The sequence below is a fragment of the Pristiophorus japonicus genome, chromosome 19 (assembly GCF_044704955.1).
Source record: "Pristiophorus japonicus isolate sPriJap1 chromosome 19, sPriJap1.hap1, whole genome shotgun sequence".
Taxonomy (NCBI): Eukaryota; Metazoa; Chordata; class Chondrichthyes; family Pristiophoridae; genus Pristiophorus; species Pristiophorus japonicus.
In genome coordinates, this window is record NC_091995.1 from 95367529 (window position 1) to 95391723 (window position 24195).

Genomic DNA, 24195 nt, shown 5'->3' on the forward strand with positions numbered 1-24195 from the left:
TTGGTCTCCTAACTTGAGGAAGGACATTCTTGCTATTGAGGGAGTGCAGCGAAGGTTCACCAGACTGATTCCCGGAATGGCGGGACTGACCTATCAAGAAAGGCTGGATCAACTGGGCTTGTATTCACTGGAGTTCAGAAGAATGAGAGGGTATCTCATAGAAACGTTTAAAATTCTGACGGGTTTAGACAAGTTAGATACAGGAAGAATGTTCCCAATGTTGGAGAAGTCCAGAACCAGGGGTAAGGATAAGGGGTAAGACATTTAGGACCGAGATGAGGAGAAACTTCTTCACCCAGAGAGTGGTGAACCTGTGGAATTCTCTACCACAGAAAGTAGTTGAGGCCAATTCACTAAATATATTCAAAAAAGAGTTAGATGAAGTCCTTACTACTAGGGGGATCAAGGGGTATGGTGAGAAAGCAGAAATGGGGTACTGAAGTTGCATGTTCAGCCATGAACTCATTGAATGGTGGTGCAGGCTAGAAGGGCCGAATGGCCTACTCCTGCACCTGTTTTCTATGTTTCTATGTTTCTAATTCGTGTGATTGGCTTTTCCAAATGCAGCAGTGGTGAAGGGCGGGAATGAGGAGACTGTATTAACGCAGTGAGTTGTTGTGATCGGGAACGCGCTGCCTGAAAGGGCGGTGGGAGCCGATTCAATAGTAACTTTCAAACGGGAAATTGGATAAATACAAGAAGGGGTTAATTCACAGGACTGTTGGGAAAGAGCGGGAGGAGTGGGACTGATTGGATCACTGTGTCACAGAGCCGGCACAGGCTCGATGGGCCCAATGTGCTGTATGTTTGCAAGAAAGTATAAATCTCCGTGTTTATCACATTTGCAATTGTGGTCGCAATCAGCAAAATGCACTCTGCCTTTAAAATACCAATGATTAAAAGAAAAATCAATCCTGGTTTGCAATGCAAGGATTTCATGAGATGTCAGCAGGGAAGTAATAAAATGCAACTAGCTTTTCATCTAATTCAGGAAACCCTCTCTTTCAGCAACGCAATACTGACACCTTGGCACCCAATGTAGCCCCCTCTAACTGGGAGGGGAGGAGAGAGAGAGTGGAGAAGGGATAAGAACGGTGGGCAGGCTGGTGTGTTTTAATCCTGCGACCATACCTCGGGGGGAAGGAATCGGACCAGCCCCCGTAAAATGGGGCGGTACATCATCGACCGACCATTTGCCGTGCTTGAATTTGGCAGCGGGACCTCGTTTCAATGAAATGGATACCAAACTAGTGTTCTCCCCCCCTCCAACTCGCCAGTCGGGACCTGACTAGTTCCGACCGCCTCCGATACTAAGTTCTGGAGGAGGTTACAGAGATAGGGAGGGGGTGAGGACCATGGAGGGATGTGAACACAGGGATGCGAATTTAAAAATTGAGGCGTTGCCGGACCGGGAGCCAATGTAGGTCAACAAGCACAGGGGGTGATGGGTGAGCGGGACTCGCTGCAAGTTAGGACACGGGGCAGTGAGCACAGCGGGTGATGGGTGAGCGGGACTCGCTGCGAGTTAGGACACGGGGCAGCGAGCACAGGGGGTGATGGGTGAGCGGGACTGGGTGCGAGTTAGGACACGGGGCAGCGAACACAGAGGGTGATGGGTGAGCGGGACTGGGTGCGAGTTAGGACACGGGGCAGCGAACACAGAGGGTGATGGGTGAGCGGGACTGGGTGCGAGTTAGGACACGGGGCAGCTAGCACAGAGGGTGATGGGTGAGCGGGACTGGGTGCGTGTTAGGACATGGGCAGCCGAGTTTTGTATGAGGTTAAATTTAGGGAAGGTGGAGGATGGGAGGCCAGCCAGGAGAGCAATGGAATAGTCAAGTCTGGAGGCGGGAAAAGCACGGATGAGGGTTTTGGCAGCCAAAAGTTAAATAAATACTTGCATTTATATAGCGTCTTTCATAAACTCAGGATGTCCCAAAACGCTTTACAGCAAATAAATTACTATTTGGAGTGTAGTCACTGTTGTAATGTTGGAAATGCGGCAGCCAATTTGCGCACAGCAAGCTCCCACAAACAGGTCATCTGTTTTTAAGTGTTAATTGAGGGATAAATAAATATTGGTCCCAGGACACCGGGGAGAACTCCCCTGCTCTTCGAAACAGTGCCCTAGGATCTTTTCTGTCTGTCTGAGAGCAGACGGGGCCTTGGTTTAACATCTCATCCGAAAGTCAGCACTTCCGACAGTGCGGTGCTCCCTCAGTACTGCCCCTCCGACAATGCGGTGCTCCCTCAGTACTGCCCCTCCGACAGTGCGGTGCTCCCTCAGTACTGCCCCTCCGACAGTGCGCCGCTCCCTCAGTACTGCCCCTCCGACAGTGCGGTGCTCCCTCAGTACTGCCCCTCCGACAGTGCGGTGCTCCCTCAGTACTGCCCCTCCGACAGTGCGGCGCTCCCTCAATACTGCCCCTCCGACAGTGCGGCACCCCTCAGTACTGCCCCTCCGACAGTGCGGCACCCCTCAGTACTGCCCCTCCGACAATGCGGTGCTCCCTCAGTACTGCCCCTCCGACAGTGCGGTACTCCTCAGTACCACCCTTCCGACAGTGCGGCGCTCCCTCAATACTGCCCCTCCGAGAGTGTGCTACTCCCTCAGTACGGCGCTCCCTCAGCACTGCACTGGGAGTGTCAGCCTGGATTTTGTGCTCAAGTCCCTGGAGTGGGACTTGAACCCACGACCTTCTGACTCTGAGGCGAGTGTGCTGCCCCACTGACCCACGGTTGACCACTGGCCCGAGACCCTTCACCTTGTGCCCAAACACCAAATGTTCCCGTGCTCCACAGCGCGAGGGATTGGAGGCAGTCTTCCTGTTGCCAGAGGAGGTGCCTTAACACCTTGGTCTGGATTTTCGGCTCTGCTGCGCTGCGTTTCGCCCCGGAGCAGCGGCAATGGCGGGGGGTGAGGTGTTGTGGGCGGGCGGTCAGCCTCCAGCGGCCCGCGGCGATCCTCGTGTCCGGGGAAGAGCTGCGCGCCCGGTGTGCAACGCCCCTGGTCGCGACACCGGCGCGAGTTTTGTCTCCCGTCCGCCCCGCAGGGCGCCCCACACTGACCGCCCGGGAAATCAGGGCGGTCCCACCATCCCGACAGCGGGGAGGTGAGTAATGGGCTCCTGAGGTAAGTACGATGGGTTTGTCTTTTAAATTTTGTTGCGATTTTTGTTGTGGTGATGTGTGCAACGTTTTGGGAATGTTTTTGTGGTATTTTTATGAGTCCATTCCACCCCCCCCCCCCCCCCCGTCCCCCCAGGCGACTCTGGGAGCGCTCCCAGCCCGCATCTTTAGCTCGGGAGTTTCCCACGGTAATGCCCCACGAGAGAGGGGTACAATGCCTCCCCTTAGCACTGCGCCCCCTGTCTCAAGCCCCAGCTGCCCAGTGGGCAGCACTCTCGCCTCTGGGTCAGAAGGTCGTGGGTTCAAGTCCCACTCCAGGGACATGAGAACAGAATCTAGGTCAACATTCCCAGTGCAGCACTAAGGGAGTGCTGCACTGTCGGAGGGGCTGTTATGAGGGAGCACCACACTGTCGGAGGGGCAGTACTGAGGGAGCACCGCACTGTCGGAGGGGCAGTACTGAGGGAGCGCTGCACTGTCGGAGGGGCAGTACTGAGGGAGCACCACACTGTCGGAGGGGCAGTACTGAGGGAGCGCCGCACTGTCGGAGGGGCAGTACTGAGGGAGCACCGCACTGTCGGAGGGGCAGTACTGAGGGAGCGCCGCACTGTCGGAGGGGCAGTACTGAGGGAGCGCTGCACTGTCGGAGGGGCAGTACTGAGGGAGCACCATACTGTCGGAGGGGCAGTACTGAGGGAGCACCACACTGTCGGAGGGACAGTACTGAGGGAGCACCACACTGTCGGAGGGTCAGTACTGAGGGAGCACCACACTGTCGGAGGGGCAGTACTGAGGGAGCGCCGCACTGTCGGAGGGGCAGTACTGAGGGAGCACTACACTGTCGGAGGGGCAGTACTGAGGGAGCGCCGCACTGTCGGAGGGGCAGTACTGAGGGAGCACTACACTGTCGGAGGGGCAGTACTGAGGGAGCGCCGCACTGTCGGAGGTGCCGTCTTTCAGATGAGACATTAAACCGAGGCCCCGTCTGTTCTCTCAGGTGGATGCAAAAGATCCCATGGCACTATTTTGAAGAGAGCAGGGGAGTTCTCCCCGGTGTCCTGGGGCCAATATTTATCCCTCAACCAACATCACTAAAACAGATTATCTGGTCATTATCACATTGCTGTGTGTGGGAGCTTGCTGTGCGCAAATTGGCTGCCGCGTTTCCCACATTACAACAGTGACCACACTCCAAAAGTACTTAATTGGCTCTAAAGTGCTTTGGGACATCCCGTGGTCGTGAAAGGCGCTATAGAAATGCAAATCTTTCTTTCATAACCCTGCAATTTTTTTCCTTTCAAGTATTTATCCATTTCCCGTTTGAAAGTCACTATTGAATCTGCTCCCACCGCCCTTTCAGGCAGCGCATTCCCCGATCACAACAACTCGCTGCGTAAAAAACAAATTCTCCTCAGCTCCCCCTCTGTGGTGCGTTTGCCGATTGTCTTAAATCTGTGTCTTCTGCTTCTTTGTGAAAGAAATCAGTTGCTTATTTTTAAAAAGAACTTTTTCAGATGAAGAGACGAATGTTTTTGTGCCCGACGGTTTAGTTGTGTTCCTTAACCCCAGTGCTTCTCACTTGGTTCGAGCACGTCAGCATGCTCGTAATCCTTCTCAACTGTGTCACCTTGGGAATGTACCAACCCTGCGAAGACATGGACTGTTCCAGTGAGCGATGTAGGATATTACAGGTAGGAAACCTCCATTTCTTTCCATTGGAATAACTCGGGTATATGTAAAAAATAACGTATCTACTTACAGAGCCTCCCACTGTCCAACCGAAGCTGGAACCCGCCATCTGGTGTAGAGCAGGAGCGTTGGCTCCAACACCCCTCCCTCGCTGGTGAGTTGGGTTAGCAGTTGCGGGGTGGCGGGGGGGGGGGCTACAGATACTTTCAGTGGACCCCCGTTGAGGAGATGGAAGAGGGCAAAAGAAAGATTGGTCCTTGCTCTTATTTCGATGAAGCCAGCTGCACTGTATGCACCTGTGAATATGCTCACAGGTTTAACGGAATTCCTCATCGGCGCCAAGCCCCGAAACCTCCCTCGGGAGCCGGCCCCTCACAACTTGAGCCTCCTCGGGGAAATCACCTCCGTGCCTTTCAGTTCTGCACGGAGGGGTTTCCTGTGAGGGCTGCATTTTGCAAACTCTCCACCTTGCCATCCTCGTCTGCCACGGCGCACCATCTTACCATCCAGAGGAGGCGGGGGTCTCCGATGGAGTGCCCTCTACGCGGGAGTCCTCCCTCTATCTCTTGGGGACTTGGCCTGGAGGGTGTTGCACGGAGCAGTTCCGTGCAATAAGTTTTTAAGTCGGTTCACGGGCTCCCAGGCCGCCTGCAATTTCTGCGGTCTGGAGGAGTCCGTGTTCCACGTTTTTATTGAACGTGCACGAGGTTGCAGCCCCCTGTTCCAATATCTGAAGGGGCTGCTCCTCAATTTCTGGCTGCACTTCAGTCCCACGTTCCTGACCTTTGGGCACCCTGTGCGGAGGGGAGTGGGCCGGTCCGAGGGCCTCCTCGTAGGACTGCTCCTGGGCACGGCCAAGGGGGCCATCAGCCGGTCCAGGCAGCGGGCGGTCGAGGGGGTCGTTCAGCCCAACTGTCTGCCTCTCTTCCGCGGTTACATCCGAGCCAGGGTGTCCCTGGAGATGGAGCACGCGGTGTCCACCGGTACGCTCGCGGCCTTCCGCGAGAGGTGGGCGCCGGAGGGACTGGAGTGTATCATCACCCCCGGCAACCACATTTTAAGTTGATGTTTTTTGTCTAAAGTTTAATTTGTTTATTGTGCCAGTTTTAGTGCCGGGAGCACTTGTATAATTTGTGTGTTGGTGCCCTCAAAAAAAAAACGCTAAACAAGGGGGCACCTGAAAAGTTTTTGGAGTGTGCCCCCTTTAATCAGGGGGCATTTGATCATTGTCTTCAACGAAAATAGTTGTAGAGCTGTTGAGCAAGTTGTGACTTGGCTCAGTGTTAACTCTCTTGCCTCTGAGTCAGAGGTTTCAAGCCCAGTGCCAGTATTTGAACATAAAATCTAGGCTGACACTTCAGTGAGCTATTGTGGCAGTGATGCATTGTAAGAGGTTTTTCCAGGATCCTGTCTGACTGTTCAATTGAATGGAAAAGATCCTACGCTACACTTTTTCCACCGCTACGCCCGCGGCCTTCCGCGAGAGGTGGGCGCCGGAGGGACTGGAGTGCATCATCACCCCCGGCAACCAAATTTTAATTTGATTTGATTTGACAAAGGTCCTCTTTTTATGTTCAGTTGTTAATTTGTGTTTTTGGTGCCGTCAAAAAAAAAAACAAGGGGGCACCTGTATGTAAGTTTCTACCAAAATAGTTGTAGAGCTGTTGAGGGGGTCGTTCAACCCGATTGCCTGCCTCTCTTCCACCCCAGTCCCTCCGGTGCCGACCTCTCACGGAAGGCCACGAGCGTACTGGTGGAAAAATGTAGCATCGGATCTTTTACATTCAATTGAACAGTCAGACAGGATCCTGGAAAAACCTCTTACAATGCATCAGCGCCTCAGTAGCTCACTGAAGTGTCTTCCGAGATTTCGCGCCAGGGTGTCCCTGGAGATGGAGCACGCGGTGTCCACCGGTACGCTCGCGGCCTTCCGCGAGAGGTGGGCGCCGGAGGGACTGGAGTGCATCATCTCAACAGGGAACAGAATTTGAATTTGATTCGTGAAGGTTCCCTTCAACATTTATTTGTTAATTTGTTGGCTCTAGTCGTTGTGTCCCTTTAAGAAGGGGGCACTGTGTTTTATTTGTTTAATTTAAAATAGTTGCGGAGCTGTTGAGTTGGGAGTGGCTTAGCCAGTCATGTGATGTTCACAAGACTCAATAAAACCCCGGCCAGTTGGGTTCGGGGGATCCACGATGGGGCAGGTGGTTGTGAGCCTGGTGGATGAACCGGTAATGTGTAGTGTGATTGTTAAACCTTTGCTAATAAACCAACTAGTTCTTAATAGCAATGTGTTGCTATGGATTCTTAAACAATGAACCCATGAAGCAAATACTTTACAGGCACCAATGGCGGGGCGATGGAAATCAGAGGGATGTGCAGGAGGGCAGAATCGGAGGAGCGTGGAGATCTCGGGGGGAAGTTGTCGCGATCGGGGGGGGAATCACATAAACCAGGTCCGATGTACCCAACTCTTGCTTTGCAGGCATTCGACGATTTCATCTTTATTTTCTTCGCCATGGAGATGGTGGTCAAGATGGTGGCCTTGGGGATTATCGGGAAGAAGTGTTACCTTGGTGACACGTGGAATCGGTTGGATTTCTTCATCGTGATGTCCGGGTAAGTGCGAGGCGAGCTGGCTGAATGTTGGCTCTTGGCGTCGACAAGCAAAATGCAAATGAGCAATTATACGAACATGGCAATTATGTGGTACGGCTGGTGACAATTCAGAGTGTGTCTCTGAAACTAAATGCAGCTTCGTTTCTAAGCCCTTCACTCCCTCCCTCTCTCATGTTCTTGCATTTAAGCTGCATTATCGCGTTAATGATGTCAACATAATTCCTCGAGTTTTTCCAACAAGCCGTTTTTGAAAGACATTGGATGAGAACCATGACTGTGAACTGATACTGGAGCCGAGATTATCTCACAGCCCACGCTGTTTATCCACATTCTGCTTCTTTAATCCCATGAATTCGCAACTCATCACAGTGAGGGGTAGTTAGTGTGGGGAATGGAACACTGCCCATTTCAGGATAGAGGTTTCAGCAAACCTCCCAGGGCAGATACAGAACATAACACAAGAACATAAGAATTAGGAACAGGAGTAGGCCATCTAGTCCCTCGAGCCTGCTCCGCCATTCAACAAGATCATGGCTGATCTGGTCGTGGACTCAGCTCCACTTACCCGCCCGCTCCCCATAACCCTTAATTCCCTTATTGGTTAAAAATCTATCTATCTGTGATTTGAATACATTCAATGAGCTAGCCTCAACTGCTTCCCTGGGCAGAGAATTCCACAGATTCACAACCCTCTGGGAGAAGAAATTCCTTCTCAACTCGGTTTTAAATTGGCTCCCCCGTATTTTGAGGCTGTGCCCCCTAGTTCTAGTCTCCCCGACCAGTGGAAACAACCTCTCTGCCTCTATCTTGTCTATTCCATTCATTATTTTAAATGTTTCTATAAGATCACCCCTCATCCTTCTGAACTCCAAGGAGTAAAGACCCAGTCTACTCAATCTATCATCATAAGGTAACCCCCTCATCTCCGGAATCAGCCTAGTGAATCGTCTCTGTACCCCCTCCAAAGCTAGTATATCCTTCCTTAAATAAGGTGACCAAAACTGCACGCAGTACTCCAGGTGCGGCCTCACCAATACCCTGTACAGTTGCAGCAGGACCTCCCTGCTTTTGTACTCCATCCCTCTCGCAATGAAGGCCAACATTCCATTCGCCTTCCTGATTACCTGCTGCACCTGCAAACTAACCTTTTGCGATTCATGCACAAGGACCCCCAGGCCCCTCTACACCGCAGCATGTTGTAATTTCTCCCCATTCAAATAATATTCCCTTTTACTGTTTTTTTTTCCAAGGTGGATGACCTCACATTTTCCGACATTGTATTCCATCTGCCAAACCTTAGCCCATTCGCTTAACCTATCTAAATCTCTTTGCAGCCTCTCTGTGTCCTCTACATAACACGCTTTCCCATTAATCTTTGTGTCATCTGCAAATTTTGTTACACTACACTCTGTCCCCTCTTCCAGGTCATCTATGCATATTGTAAACAGTTGTGGTCCCAGCACCGATCCCTGCGGCACACCACTAACCACCGATTTCCAACTCGAAAAGGACCCATTTATCCCGACTCTCTGCTTTCTGTTAGCCAGCCAATTCTCTATCCATGCTAATACATTTCCTCGGACTCCACGTACCTTTACCTTCTGCAGTAACCTTTTGTGTGGCACCTTATCGAATGCCTTTTGGAAATCTAAATACATCACATCCATCAATACACCTCTATCCACCATGCTCGTTACATCATCAAAGAATTCCAGTAAATTAGTTAAACGTGATTTCCCCTTCATGAATCCATGTTGTGTCTGCTTGATTGCACTATTCCTTCCTTAATGATAGCTTCAAGCATTTTCCCCACTACAGATGTTAAACTAACCGGCCTATAGTTACCTGCCTTTTGTCTGCTCCCTTTTTTAAACAGAGGCGTTACATTAGCTGTTTTCCAATCCGCTGATACCTCCCCAGAGCCCAGAGAATTTTGGTAAATTATAACGAATGCATCTGCTATAACTTCCGCCATCTCTTTTAATACCCTGGGATACATTTCATCCGGACCAAGGGACTTGTCTACCTTGAGTCCCATTAGCCTATCCAGCACTACACCCCTAGTGATAGTGATTATCTCAAGGTCCTCCCTTCCCACATTCCCGTGAGCAGCAATTTTTGGCATGGTTTTTGTGTCTTCCACTGTGAAGACCGAAGCAAAATAATTGTTTAAGGTCTCAGCCATTTCCACATTTCCCATTATTAAATTCCCCTTCTCATCTTCTAAGGGACCAACATTTACTTTAGTCACTCTTTTCCGTTTTATATATCGGTAAAAGCTTTTACTATATGTTTTTATGTTTTGCGCAAGTTTACCTTCGTAATCTATCTTTCCTTTCTTTATTGCTTTCTTAGTCATTTTTTGCTGTCGTTTAAAATTTTCCCAATCTTCTACTTTCCCACTAACCTTGGCCACCTTATACGCATTGGTTTTTAATTTGATACTCTCCCTTATTTCCTTGGTTATCCACGGCTGGTTATCCCTTCTCTTACCGCCCTTCTTTTTCACTGGAATATATTTTTGTTGAGCACTATGAAAGAGCTCCTTAAAAGTCCTCCACTGTTCCTCAATTGTGCCACTATTTAGTCTGTGGTTCCAGTATACTTTAGCCAACTCTCCCTCATCCCACTGTAGTCCCCTTTGTTTCAGCATAGTACGCTCGTTTGAGACACTACTTCCTCACCCTCAATCTGTATTACAAATTCAACCACACTGTGATCATTCATTCCGAGCACGGGGTTAGATACAGAGTAAAGCTCCCTCTACACTGTCCTATCAAACACTCCCAGGGCAGGTACAGCATTGGGTTAGATACAGAGTAAAGCTCCCTCTACACTGTCCCATCAAACACTCCCAGGGCAGGTACAGCATGGGGTTAGATACAGAGTAAAGCTCCCTCTATACTGTCCCATCAAACACTCCCAGGGCAGGTACAGCACGGGGTTAGATATGGAGTAAAGCTCCCTCTACACTGTCCCATCAAACACTCCCAGGGCAGGTACAGCATTGGGTTAGATACAGAGTAAAGCTCCCTCTACATTGTCTCATCAAACATTCCCAGGGCAGGTACAGCACGGGGTTAGATACAGAGTAAAGCTCCCTCTACATTGTCTCATCACACACTCCCAGGGCAGGTACAGCACAGCGTTAGATACAGAGTAAAGCTCCCTCTACACTGTCCCATCAAACACTCCCAGGGCAGGTACAGCAGGGGGTTAGATACAGAGTAAACATGTCCAATTGTGATTGAGACGGAGGAGCGGACAATCTGTAAGGAATGCAGACAACAGCATAGATAGCTGGAGAAATAAAGAAGCAATGATAAACTGAATCGACTTTACAATCAGTTCTTTAATAATGACAGAGACAGATGAATCCACTGCAGAGAGCGGGAGAAAGAGAGAAGGCAATTTCAACAAAGATAACCGAGGCTCGGAGGCAGCCCAAAATAACGAGACAGGAAGAAAGCGAAGCAGACAAAGTGAGATGGACTTGCAGCCCCGAGACTGAGAGAGAAGGCAGTGTAGATGAAAGGGAGAGTGAGCAACAGACAGCTGGAGATACAGGCCATCGCATCTATTCAGGGAAGAGCAAATAAATATTAGCAGAGTAAGATGCAGGAAGTCAAAAGCAAGATAGTGCGGAGGCAGGAAATCTGAATTTAAAAACAGAAAGTGCTGGAGACACTCAGCAGGTCAGACAGTGTCTGTGGAGAGAGCAACGACCACAAACATTAACTTTGTTTCTCTCTCCGTAGAAGATCGAAGAATGACTGTTTCATATCAACTTGAGAGTGAAATTTGCAGACATCCCCTTAACAATCAGAGTCTGACCATGTCTCGATGAGACGATCAGTTCGGATCAGACCGCTCCATCCAAGCAACCGAAGATGGAGGTTTATTAGCAAAGAATTTCTTGTTGAACGCACTTGTATATAACATAATACTAAAAACAGAAAATGCTGGAAATCTCAAGCGGGTCGGGCAGCGTCTGTGGAGAGAGAAACAGAGTTAACGTCAGAACTGGCGAATGTTCGAGATGAAAGGATTCTTCAGGAGCGCTGAAAGGGGGAGGGAGGGGAAGAACAGAAGGGAAGGTCGGTGATCGGGGGGAAGACAGGAGAGATTAGAGAGACAAGAGGGATGATGGGCCGAATTGAGATGGTAATGCGACAAGTTAGGAAACAAAAGATGAGTTTAGATAGGATGTGAATGGCAGAATCGTCACCACCTGCCCTTAATGTGCTGAGCATGGGGAAATCCTGAGCTAAACAGCCGGCCTGGGAGTGCTCTGAGAGAGGCCTCGGGGAGAAACAAAATATCCCCATTACCCAGCCCACGCAACCACAACATAAATCACAAAAAAAATAAAATAACCAACCGCCCGTTTCCCAGGCGGTCCCAGCAGGGGGCGCCGCGGGGCGCTACGGGTCGGGCGGGAGCCAGAAATCGAGCCGGTGTCACCACCAGGGGGTGTTACACACCGGCTCGCCTCTCCCGGGCGGTAACGCTCCGTGCCCCGCCCAAACCGGCCCCGAAAACCCCGGCGGGGTGCTGGAGGCTGGCCGCCTGCCTGGAGGAGCTCACCGCCGCCATTGCCGCCCCCTCCGCACTGCTAACCGGGGCGGCCAAAGACCGAAAATCCAGCCCTCTAGAGTCTTTTAATTTTCTTTGACTTCCATTGATTAGTTATTGAAATATTGGAGATGGGGAAAAGGGTTCAAATGGCTACAGTGGGATTTTAACCGACTGTCCAGAATCATCCAATCGGGTGATGAAGAAACTGTTCGCTTACCGATTGGCTGTGGGAAGGGGGCGGCAGGAGGTCATGTGATGAAACCTCCAGGAATATGTCCCGCCAGGGTTGGTGACCCCACCCAAGGACCCAGCGAGGGATTGTCATCGGTGATTCCTGACCCCAAGCCAAGGTCAGCTCGATGGGAGAGCAAGAGGCAACACAAACTGTGGTCTGGGTCTTTAAGCATCAGAGGGTGGTGAATCTTTGGGATTCTCTACCCCAGAGGGTTGTGAATGCTCAGTCTATTCAAGGCTTAGATCGATAGATTTTTGAACTCTAGGGGAATCGAGGGATATGGGGACAGTGCAGGAAAGTGGAGTTGAGGTCAAAGATCAGCCACGATCTGATTGAATGGCGGAGCAGGCTCGAGTGGCTGAATGGCCGACTCCTGCTCCTAATTCGTATGTTCAGTGCTGTGTCAACTGTGGCTTAGTGGGTAGCACACTCATCTCAGAGTCAGAAGGTTGTGGGTTCAAGTCCCACTCCAGAGATCTGTGCGCAAAGATCTAGGCTGACACTCCAGTGCAATGCTGAGGGAGCACCGCACTATTGGAGGGGCAGTACTGAGTGAGTGCCGCACTGTCGGAGGGGCAGTACTGAGGGAGCGCCGCACTGTCGGAGGGGCAGTACTGAGGGAGCGCCGCACTGTTGGGGGGACAGTACTGAGGGAGCGCCGCACTGTCGGAGGGGCAGTGCTGAGGGAGCGCCGCACTGTCGGAGGGGCAGTACTGAGGGAGCGCCGCACTGTCGGAGGGGCAGTACTGAGGGAGCGCCGCACTGTCGGAGGGGCAGTACTGAGGGAGCGCCGCACTGTCGGAGGGGCGGTACTGAGGGAGCACCGCACTGTCGGAGGGGCCGTCTTTCGGGTGAGACATTAAACCGATGCCCCATCTTTCCCCTCAGGTGGACATAAACGATCCCACTCCACTATTTCGAAGAAGAGCAGGGGAGTTCTCCCCGGTGTCCTGGGGCCAATATTTATCCCTCAATCAACATCACTAAAACAGATTATCTGGCCATTGTCACATTACTGTGTGTGGGAGCTTGCTGTGCGCAAATTGGCTGCTGCGTTTCCCACATTACAACAGTGACTACACTCCAAAAGTACTTCATTGGCTGTAAAGCGCTTTGAGATGTCTGGACGTTGTGAAAGGCGAATGTTTCTAATTGAGACAATCACTGGGCTGATTTGACTTTATTGACAGACAGACTGTTGTTGCAGAAATAGGAGCAGAAAATCATCTCATTCTATCAGGCTGGGTCCTGGAAATTAAGTCATTTGGAATTAATAGTTTGGAATTTAGATTACACAAACTAGGATTGTATTCTCTGCAATTTAGAAGGTTGAGGGGTGATCTGGTTGAAGTTTTCAGGTTATTAATGGGGACCGATAGGGTGGATCGAGAGATACTATTCCCGCTGGTTGGGGAGTCTGGGACTAGGGGCACAGTCTAAACATTAGAGCGAGACCTTTCAGGAGTGAAATGAGGAAACACTTCGACACACACAGGGCGGTAGAGGTTTGGAAATCTCTCCCGCAAACGGCAATCGATGCTGGGGGTCAATTGTTAATTTTATATCGGAGATTGATAGACTTTTGTTAACCAAAGGTATTAAGGGATATGGGCCAAAGGCGGGTATACAGAGTTAGGTCACAGATCGCTATGATCTCATTGAATGGCGGAACAGGCTCGAGAGGCTGAGTGGCCTCCTCCTGTTCCTCGCCTGGATTTTCGGCTCATTTGCACCTCGGTTAGTGTCCTGGCGTTATTCCAGGCGTTCATTATTTAGCATCTGGCCGGAAGATTTGGCTATTGGTTTGCACCAGGCAAAAACTTACCTCCCCGCCCTCCGTGATGATGATGTCAATCGGTGTGCAACTCTGCGTTAGCGCCCCGGATGGAACATTCGGCCTTAATGCCTCATTTCATGCCCGCCCCAGGAAACGCCTGAAAAAACCAGGCAGTCCCAGGGTGTGGCAGGCGGTATTGGCAGCGTATTTAAATGCAGCGGTGAGGATCCTATTGACTACAATGGCTGCGTACATAATGCTGTGTGAAGCTCCAACTCGCAAACTTCACTTTTATCTGCCCTTACAAGGTGAGTGAGATAACTTAATGGGGGCATTACTAGTTCAACAGTGTATCATGCTCCATACTATTGCCAGGCAGTGTCAAGCTAGAAGAAGGACCCTTGGCCATGACGGCCTACGGATGAGGAGAGGCCAAAGATGCCCCAGGACCAGGGCTTACCCCCCAGAGGTTTACAGGCACCAACGCTCGGACCTCCAGCTCTCTCTCTGATGAGCTGCGCTTCCGAAAGGAAGTGCTGAAAGATATGCCGTCTCCTACAGGCCGACCGATGCCTGGACCGGTCTGGAGGCAGCCTTTAATACTCCCCTCAACAGGTGTACGAATTCAATGTGGTGTGCTGCATGTTACACAGCTTGGCCACCATGAGGGGCCAGTGGGGATGGTAGGCCCACCTCAGGAGGAGGAGCCTGGCGAGGCCTCCATTGAATAGCCATACCATCCATGGAGATGTCGCTGGACCAAGAGTCACACATCGCCAGCTCGCAATGGACCGGCTCTCCTAAATCGAGGAAACTGAGACACGCTATGTGCCCCCATAAAGGCACATCTCCGGTGAACGCTGGAATGATGCCCAAGACACCACGGGCAAATGATGAGTCGTAAATTTTACTGCAACAAAGTCACAAAAACTCCCCCCCCCCACCAAAACAATGCACGACGTTACGTTGCAGGGCACTGAGCAACAATTAAACTTCATGACCCCCTGCAAGTTTTGGCTCGGGGCACACAAAGTCCGTCGTGCAACGCCTGAGTTAACGCCAACGGGCCTCCAACTTGCATTGTTGCCGAAACTTGCAGTCGAAGGCGCAAACTATTTCCAGGCGCTAACTTTAACGTCCCACCCCGCCACTCGGAGGGGAGAGTGCCAAGGAAACAGGGAGACCGCCGATTGGTGGCAGCCGGCAGTAAGTCCAGCAAATTCAGGTCCAATGGAATTCTGAGTATTATTTCAAGCTTTAAACCCTCTCCCCCAGATGTTAAGTTCCAACCCAGCTGTCCCATGCTGCTTTATTTGGTTCATTTGTAAATATCCCTGGGAACTGCCAGTTTGGAAGGTTCATTTTAAAGGGACAGAGCTGCCCTTTGCCGGGAGAAGGAAGGTTCTGCTCTGAAACTCCTTCTCCCAAATGCTGGTTGGAGGAACGACCTACCCCCCCTGATAAATGAGGGGTCCAAGAGTACGGAGCGGCGGGGATTGAGGGAGGGGCAGGAAATTTGATGGCTATCCAGCGACCCCTGTTGGAATGTCTGTGCACCGTCACTGAGTGACAGCGGACTTGGTCTCGTCGATGGAATCCTCCACAGTGAACCAGCCTGCTGATGCTCATAACATAAGAAATAGGAGCAGGAGTCGGCCATACGGCCCCTCGAGCCTGCTCGGCCATTTAAGAAGATCATGGCTGATTTGATCTTGGATCTGACCTTTAGTATTGTACCCGTTAGCTTACATGTCCTCTCCACATTCTTTCGACCAAAATGCATCACTTCGCACTTTTCTGTGTTAAATTTCATCTGCCATGTGTCCGCCCATTTCACCAGCCTGTCTGTGTCTTCCTGAAGTCTATCACTCTCCCCCTCACTGTTCACTACACTTCCAAGTTTTGTGTCATCTGCAAGTTTTGAAATTGTGTCCTGTACACCCACATCCAGGTCATTAATATATATCAAGAAAAGCAGTGGTCCCAGTACCGACCCCAGGGGAACACCACTGTATACCTTCCTCCAGTCCGAGAAACAACCGTTCATCACTACTCTCTCTTTCCTGTCACTGAGCCAATTTAGTATCCACTCTGCCACTTTTCAGATGCTCCGATAGGGTGTGACTGCCCCAATGGAAGCCAGTCAGGCGGTAATACGGGAGGCAGAGCATGAAGCCACAAAAGGGAAGAACTAGACAGAAAGGTCTGTGCTCACGGTACAGTTTGTGCTGAAGATATTTTTGCAGCAGAGGTTAACTTCAGGGTCGTGTGATTTGCGCGCTCTTTGACCCTGGGTTCCAGCTGTGTTTTATTGGCACCAACTCTTGGGGGAGGAAAAGCAACAGAGGTCAAAGGCCTCAAGAAACAAAAATGAACCGTGTTCACAACAGAAAAAGTATCTGAGCAAGCGTCATCATTGACAGTCCCTCGGAATCGAGGAAGACTTGCTTCCACTCTTAAAATGAGTTCTCAGGTGGCTGAGCAGTCCAATACGAGAGCCACAGTCCCTGTCACAGGTGGGACAGACAGTGGTTGAGGGAAGGGGAGGGTGGGACTGGTTTGCCGCACGCTCCTTCCGCTGCCTGCGCTTGGTTTCTGCATGCTCTCGGCGATGAGACTCGAGGTACTCAGCGCCCTCCCGGATGCACTTCCTCCACTTAGGGCGGTCTTTGGCCAGGGACTCCCAGGTGTCGGTGGGGATGTTGCACTTTATCAAGGAGGCTTTGAGGGTGTCCTCGTAACGTTTCCTCTGCCCACCTGGGGCTCATAACTGGGTGAGTGGCAGCCGATCCTGCTTCATTGATGCAGCGAGCGACCCCGTCACAGCATCCTACCTCTTCTTAAATTGATTTCAGGGTCTTCATCTACACTACCCAACCTGTGCTTTGAGAGGTTTATTGTTTTACAGGTGCTGAACTTTATGGAGCGAGGTCTCGAGAAGCAGGTGAAAGGTCAGCCATCAACGGGTGGGAGAATGAAAGGAGCGGGAGGGGGGCGGGCAGCAGGGGGTTACATACATGGTTGGAGCCAAGAGGGCTGGAGTCTGAGGGGAAACCTTACTGAGGTGTATAAAATGATGAGAGGCGTGGATAGAGTGGATAGGACGGACCTGTTTCCCTTGGCAGGGAGATCAACAATCAGGGGGCATGGATTTAAAGTAATTGGGGGGGAGGTTTAGAGGGGAGAGGAGGGAAATTTCTTCACCCAGAGGGTGGTGAGGGTCTGGAACTCACTGCCTGAAAGGGTGGTAGAGGCAGAAACCCTCACCACATTTAAAAAGTATCTGGATAAACTTGAAGTGCCGTAACCTACAGGGCTACGGACCGAGAGCTGGAAAGTGTGATTAGGCCGGGTAGCTCTTTGTCGGCCGGTGCGGACACGATGGGCCGAATGGCCTCCTTCCGTGCTGTAAATTTTTGTTTCTATGAGGACAGGAGTATTTGGGAGGGGTTATTGGGCTGGAGAGCATTGGAAAGAGAGAGTGGGGCGAGGCCACGGATGAAGAGACGGATTTTGAATTGACTGCAGGAGGTGATGGGGAGCCAGTATAAATGGCCGCCCTGTCATATCAAAAACAAATGCTCTGATGGACTGCAGTGGTTCAAGAAGGCGGCTCACCACCACCTTCTCAAGGGGCAATTAGGGATGGGCAATAAATGCCGGCCTTGCCAGCGATGCCCACATCCCATGAATGAATAACTTGCCTGGGCTTCCATGGGTAAGTTATCACACAATCCATCATCCAGCACCTTCACCGGGTGGGGGGGTGGGAGAGGGGAATTGGAAAACGGGAGCAAAATATCTCCAAATTGCAATTCCCAACAGTCTAATGTCTCTGTTAGGGGACAGTACTTACATAGAAACATAGAAACATAGAAAATAGGTGCAGGAGCAGGCCATTCAGCCCTTCTAGCCTGCACCGCCATTCAATGAGTTCATGGCTGAACATGAAACTTCAGTACCCCCTTCCTGCTTTCTCGCCATACCCCTTGATCCCCCGAGTAGTAAGGATTACATCTAACTCCCTTTTGAATATATTTAGTGAATTGGCCTCAACAACTTTCTGTGGTAAAGAATTCCACAGGTTCACCACTCTCTGGGTGAAGAAGTTTCTCCTCATCTCGGTCCTAAATGGCTTACCCCTTATCCTTAGACTGTGACCCTTGGTTCTGGACTTCCCCAACATTGGGAACATTCTTCCTGCATCTAACCTGTCTAAACCTGTCAGAATTTTAAACGTTTCTATGAGGTCCCCTCTCATTCTTCTGAACTCCAGTGAATACAAGCCCAGTTGATCCAGTCTTTCTTGATAGGTCAGTCCCGCCATCCCGGGAATCAGTCTGGTGAACCTTCGCTGCACTCCCTCAATAGCAAGAATGTCCTTCCTCAAGTTAGGAGACCAAAACTGTACACAATATTCCAGGTGTGGCCTCACCAAGGCCCTGTACAACTGTAGCAACACCTCCCTGCCCCTGTACTCAAATCCCCTCGCTATGAAGGCCAACATGCCACTTGCTTTCTTAACCGCCTGCTGTACCTGCATGCCAACCTTCAATGACTGATGTACCATGACACCCAGGTCTCGTTGCACCTTCCCTTTTCCTAATCTGTCACCATTCAGATAATAGTCTGTCTCTCTGTTTTTCACCACCAAAGTGGGTAACCTCACATTTATCCACATTATACTTCATCTGCCATGCATTTGCCCACTCACCTAACCTATCCAAGTCACTCTGCAGCCTCATAGCATCCTCCTCGCAGTTCACACTGCCACCCAACTTAGTGTCATCCGCAAATTTGGAGATACTACATTTAATCCCCTCGTCTAAATCATTAATGTACAATGTAAACAGCTGGGGCCCCAGCACAGAACCTTGCGGCACCCCACTAGTCACTGCCTGCCATTCTGAAAAGTACCCATTTACTCCTACTCTTTGCTTCCTGTCTGCCAACCAGTTCTCAATCCATGTCAGCACACTACCCCCAATCCCATGTGCTTTAACTTTGCACATTAATCTCCTGTGTGGGACCTTGTCGAAAGCCTTCTGAAAGTCCAAATATACCACATCAACTGGTTCTCCTTTGTCCACTTTACTGGAAACATCCTCAAAAAATTCCAGAAGATTTGTCAAGCATGATCTCCCTTTCACAAATCCATGCTGACTTGGACCTATCATGTCACCTTTTTCCAAATGCGCTGCTATGACATCCTTAATAATTGATTCCATCATTTTACCCACTACTGAGGTCAGGCTGACCGGTCTATAATCCCCTGTTTTCTCTCTCCCTCCTTTTTTAAAAAGTGGGGTTACATTGGCTACCCTCCACTCCATAGGAACTGATCCAGAGTCAATGGAATGTTGGAAAATGACTGTCAATGCATCTGCTATTTCCAAGGCCACCTCCTTAAGTACTCTGGGATGCAGTCCATCAGGCCCTGGGGATTTATCGGCCTTCAATCCCATCAATTTCCGCCACACAATTTCCCGACTAATAAGGATTTCCCTCAGTTCCTCCTCCTTACTAGACCCTCTGACCCCTTTTATATCCGGAAGGTTGTTTGTGTCCTCCTTAGTGAATACTGAACCAAAGTACTTGTTCAATTGGTATGCCATTTCTTTGTTCCCCGTTATGACTTCCCCTGATTCTGACTGCAGGGAACCTATGTTTGTCTTTACTAACCTTTTTCTCTTTACATACCTATAGAAACTTTTGCAATCCGCCTTAATGTTCCCTGCAAGCTTCTTCTCGTACTCCATTTTCCCTGCCCTAATCAAACTCTTTGTCCTCCTCTGCTGAGTTCTAAATTTCTCCCAGTCCCCAGGTTCGCTGCTATTTCTGGCCAATTTGTATGCCACTTCCTTGGTTTTAATACTATCCCTGATTTCTCTAGATAGCCACGGTTGAGCCACCTTCCCTTTTTTATTTTTACGCCAGACAGGAATGTACAATTGTTGTAGTTCATCCATGCGGTCTCTAAATGTCTGCCATTGCCCATCCACAGTCAACCCCTTAAGTGTCATTCGCCAATCTATCCTAGCCAATTCACGCCTCATACCTTCAAAGTTACCCTTCTTTAAGTTCTGGACCATGGTCTCTGAATTAACTGTTTCATTCTCCATTCTAATGCAGAATTCCACCATATTATGGTCACTCTTCCCCAAGGGGCCTCGCACAACGAGATTGCTAATTAATCCTCTCTCATTACACAACACCCAGTCTAAGATGCCCTCCCCCCTAGTTGGTTCCTCGACATATTGGTCTAGAAAACCATCCCTTATGCACTCCAGGAAATCCTCCTCCACCGTATTGCTTCCAGTTTGGCTAGCCCAATCTATGTGCATATTAAAGTCACCCATTATAACTGCTGCACCTTTATTGCATGCACCCCTAATTTCCAGTTTGATGCCCTCCCCAACATCACTACTACTGTTTGGAGGTCTGTACACAACTCCCACTAACGTTTTTTGCCCTTTGGTGTTCTGCAGCTCTACCCATAAAGATTCCACTTCATTGGACATGGGCAGTAAAAGAAAGAAAGACTTACATTTATATAGCGCCTTTCTCGACCACCGGATGTCTCAAAGCGCTTTACAGCCAATGAAGTACTTTTTGGAGTGTAGTCACTGTTGTAATGTCAGAAACGAGGCAGGCATTTTGCGCACAGCAAGCTCCCACACACAGCAATGTGATAATGACTGGATAATCTGGGTTTTTTTGTTACGTTGATTGAGGGATAAATATTGGCCCCAGGACAACGGGGAGAACTCCCCTGCTCTTCTTCAAAATAGTGCCATGCGATCTTTTACGTTCACCTGAGAGAGCAGACGGGGCCTCGGTTTAACATCTCATCCGAAAGACGGCATCGCAGACAGTGCAGCGCTCCCTCAGTACTGCCCCCTCCGACAGTGCGGCGCTCCCTCAGTACTGCCCCTCCGGCTGTGCGGCGCTCCCTAAGTACTGCCCCTCCGACAGTGCAGCACTCCCTCAGCACTGCCCCCTCCGACAGTGCGGCGCTCCCTCAGTACTGTCCCTCCGACAGTGCGGCGCTCCCTCAGTACTGCCCCTCCGACAGTGCGGCGCTCCCTCAGCACTGCACCTCCGACAGTGCGGCGCTCCCTCAGCACTGCACTGGGAGTGTCAGCCTGGATTTTGTGCTCAAGTCTCTGGAGTGGGACTCGAACCCGCGACCTTCTGACTCAGAGGCGAGAGAGCTGCCCACTGAGCCACTGCTGACACTGCAGGGTTTAACGGTAAGGAACCCCATGCGTCGGTGTGAGCATGTGGCTGTAAAACTCTCCCCAGGACAGCAGCATTGAGCTCAGCCACACAGCGAGAGTGGCCCGAGAGCTGAATGGAACAATCAGTCAGAAAATGGCCACTGCGACCTTCAGCTCTGGACTCCGAGCTTTGGAATACCCTCCCCAAACCTCTCCTCCTCTTCTCTCCTCCTCCTTTAAGATGCTCCATAAATTCTACCTCTTTGATCAAGCGTTCAAAATCATACCGATAATTTTTTCTTAAATTTGACTTCACAATTTATTGATGTGTTTTCTCCCAGTAAATTCCTAAATTCCAGAACTGAATAAATATTATTTTTCTCCCATTTCCCCCACCCCCTCCCTCCCTGTTGCCCCAATATTCCTCCCTCCTCTGCTGGGCCCCAAGCTCTGGAATAGCTTCCCTGAACTTCTCCGCCTCCCTCTCCTTTGAAGACGCTCCTTAAAACCTCCGCGATTTCCATCGCATCACCATTGGTGGCCGTGCCTTCTGTTGCCTGGGCCCCCGAGCTCTGGAACTCCCTCCCTAAACCTCTCCGCCTCCCTCTCCCCTCCTTAAAGCGTCCCTCTTTGCTTTGGGGCAGCTGCCCTGCTATCTGCTTATGTGACTCTGTGTCAAACTTTGTTTGCTGATCGCTTGCTGTGACGTGCCTCGGGATACTTTACGACGTCAAAAGGTGCTATGTACATGGAAGTTGTTGTTGTAAATGCTCAGTCTCGGCTGGCATGGTAGAGGTGACCTTTCTCTGAATGTTTGCAGTGTTGGTTCTCTTGAGGTGCCAGTCCATATCCCGACACCTCGGGGCCTTCATTTGTATGCCCATGGAAGATTCCGAAACAAAAAAGTGTCCAACCACAAAGAAAAGGATATGTTATTCCCCTCAGAATGTGTCTGAAAATCAAATTCCAGCTTTAGAAATGCTCCCTGTCTGTGCCTCAGCATCGGTGCCAGCAGAATGCTGATTTCAAGGACCGTCCCTCCGTGCACATCACAACGTCCTCCTTTCTCGTGGCTGAATATTAACCCTGCTGGGCCCCGAGTGAAGAGAGTCCAAACGGGTGTGTCTCTGGGAGGCCCGGACCAGTGCTGACCTCAACCCAAAGGCTGCTCCTGACATAACTGAGCTGGCCACATCTCCCAACGTAGCCAAGGTTATTTTGCACGGCAAGAAAGAACTTGCATTTATATAGCGCCTTTCACAGCCACCTCGACACGTCCCCACCGCGCTTTACAGCCAATGAAGTGCTTTTTTTGAAGCGTAGTCAGATGTTGTAATGCGGGAAAATGCAGCAGCCAATTTACGCACAGCAAGCTCCCACAAACAGCAGTCAGATAGTTTGTTAGTGAGATAAATATTGGCCAGGACACTGGGGAGAGCTTCCCGACTCTTCCTCTGAATAGTGCCACGGGATCTTGTACGTCCACCTGAGAGGGCAGATAGGGACTCGGTTTAACATCTCATACAAAAAGACGGCCGCTCTGACAGTGCGGTGCTCCCTCAGTACTGCCCCTCCAACAGTGTGGCGCTCCCTCAGTACTGTCCCTCTGACAGTGCGGCGCTCCCTCAGTACTGCCCCTCCAACAGTGCGGCGCTCCCTCAGTACTGCCCCTCCAACAGTGCGGCGCTCCCTCAGTACTGCCCCTCCAACAGTGCGGCGCTCCCTCAGTACTGCCCCTCTGACAGTGCGGCGCTCCCTCAGTACTGCCCCTCCGACAGTGCGGCGCTCCCTCAGTACTGCCCCTCCAACAGTGCGGCGCTCCCTCAGTACTGCCCCTCCGACAGTGCGGTGCTCCCTCAGTACTGCCCCTCTGACAGTGCGGCGCTCCCTCAGTACTGCCCCTCTGACAGTGCGGCGCTCCCTCAGTACTGCCCCTCCAACAGTGCGGCGCTCCCTCAGTACTGCCCCTCCAACAGTGCGGCGCTCCCTCAGTACTGCCCCTCCAACAGTGCGGCGCTCCCTCAGTACTGCCCCTCTGACAGTGCGGCGCTCCCTCAGTACTGCCCCTCCGACAGTGCGGCGCTCCCTCAGTACTGCCCCTCCAACAGTGCGGCGCTCCCTCAGTACTGCCCCTCCGACAGTGCGGTGCTCCCTCAGTACTGCCCCTCTGACAGTGCGGCGCTCCCTCAGTACTGCCCCTCTGACAGTGCGGCGCTCCCTCAGTACTGCCCCTCCAACAGTGCGGCGCTCCCTCAGTACTGCCCCTCTGACAGTGCGGCACTCCCTCAGTACTGCCCCTCTGACAGTGCGGCGCTCCCTCAGTACTGTCCCTCTGACAGTGCGGCGCTCCCTCAGTACTGCCCCTCTGACAGTGCGGCGCTCCCTCAGTACTGCCCCTCTGACAGTGCGGCGCTCCCTCAGTACTGCCCCTCTGACAGTGCGGCGCTCCCTCAGTACTGCCCCTCCAACAGTGCGGCGCTCCCTCAGTACTGCCCCTCTGACAGTGCGGCGCTCCCTCAGTACTGCCCCTCTGACAGTGCGGCGCTCCCTCAGTACTGTCCCTCTGACAGTGCGGCGCTCCCTCAGTACTGCCCCTCTGACAGTGCGGCGCTCCCTCAGTACTGCCCCTCCGATAGTGCGGCGCTCCCTCAGTATTGCCCCTCCGACAGTGCTGCACTCCCTCAGCACTGCCCCTCCGACAGTGCTGCATTCCCTCAGTATTGCCCCTCCGACAGTGCTGCATTCCCTCAGTATTGCCCCTCTGACAGTGCGGCGCTCCCTCAGTACTGCCCCTCCGACTGCTAACCACTGAGCCATGGCTGACACCATGGTTAAAAGACAAAAGGGCAGGTCCTGGATCACGTTGTGTGTTGAGGTCCCCATACGGTTTGAAATGGTTGGAATGGCTCCGGGAAATCTGGTGCCACATTCTGAAGGTCTGGAGTTGG

The 24195-nt window shown here is 51.3% G+C and overlaps 1 protein-coding gene across 1 annotated transcript in view; it reads left to right on the top strand.

Moving 5' to 3' along the window:
• Nucleotides 1-4727: 4727 nt before the first annotated feature.
• The window catches only part of LOC139230545 (voltage-dependent T-type calcium channel subunit alpha-1I-like), a 240618-nt gene continuing 221150 nt past the window's right edge, over nucleotides 4728-24195 (top strand). The window contains exons 1-2 of the mRNA XM_070862381.1: nucleotides 4728-4820; nucleotides 7304-7437. Coding sequence (XP_070718482.1) covers nucleotides 4728-4820; nucleotides 7304-7437 — 227 coding nt within the window. The remainder of the gene's footprint in view (nucleotides 4821-7303; nucleotides 7438-24195) is intronic.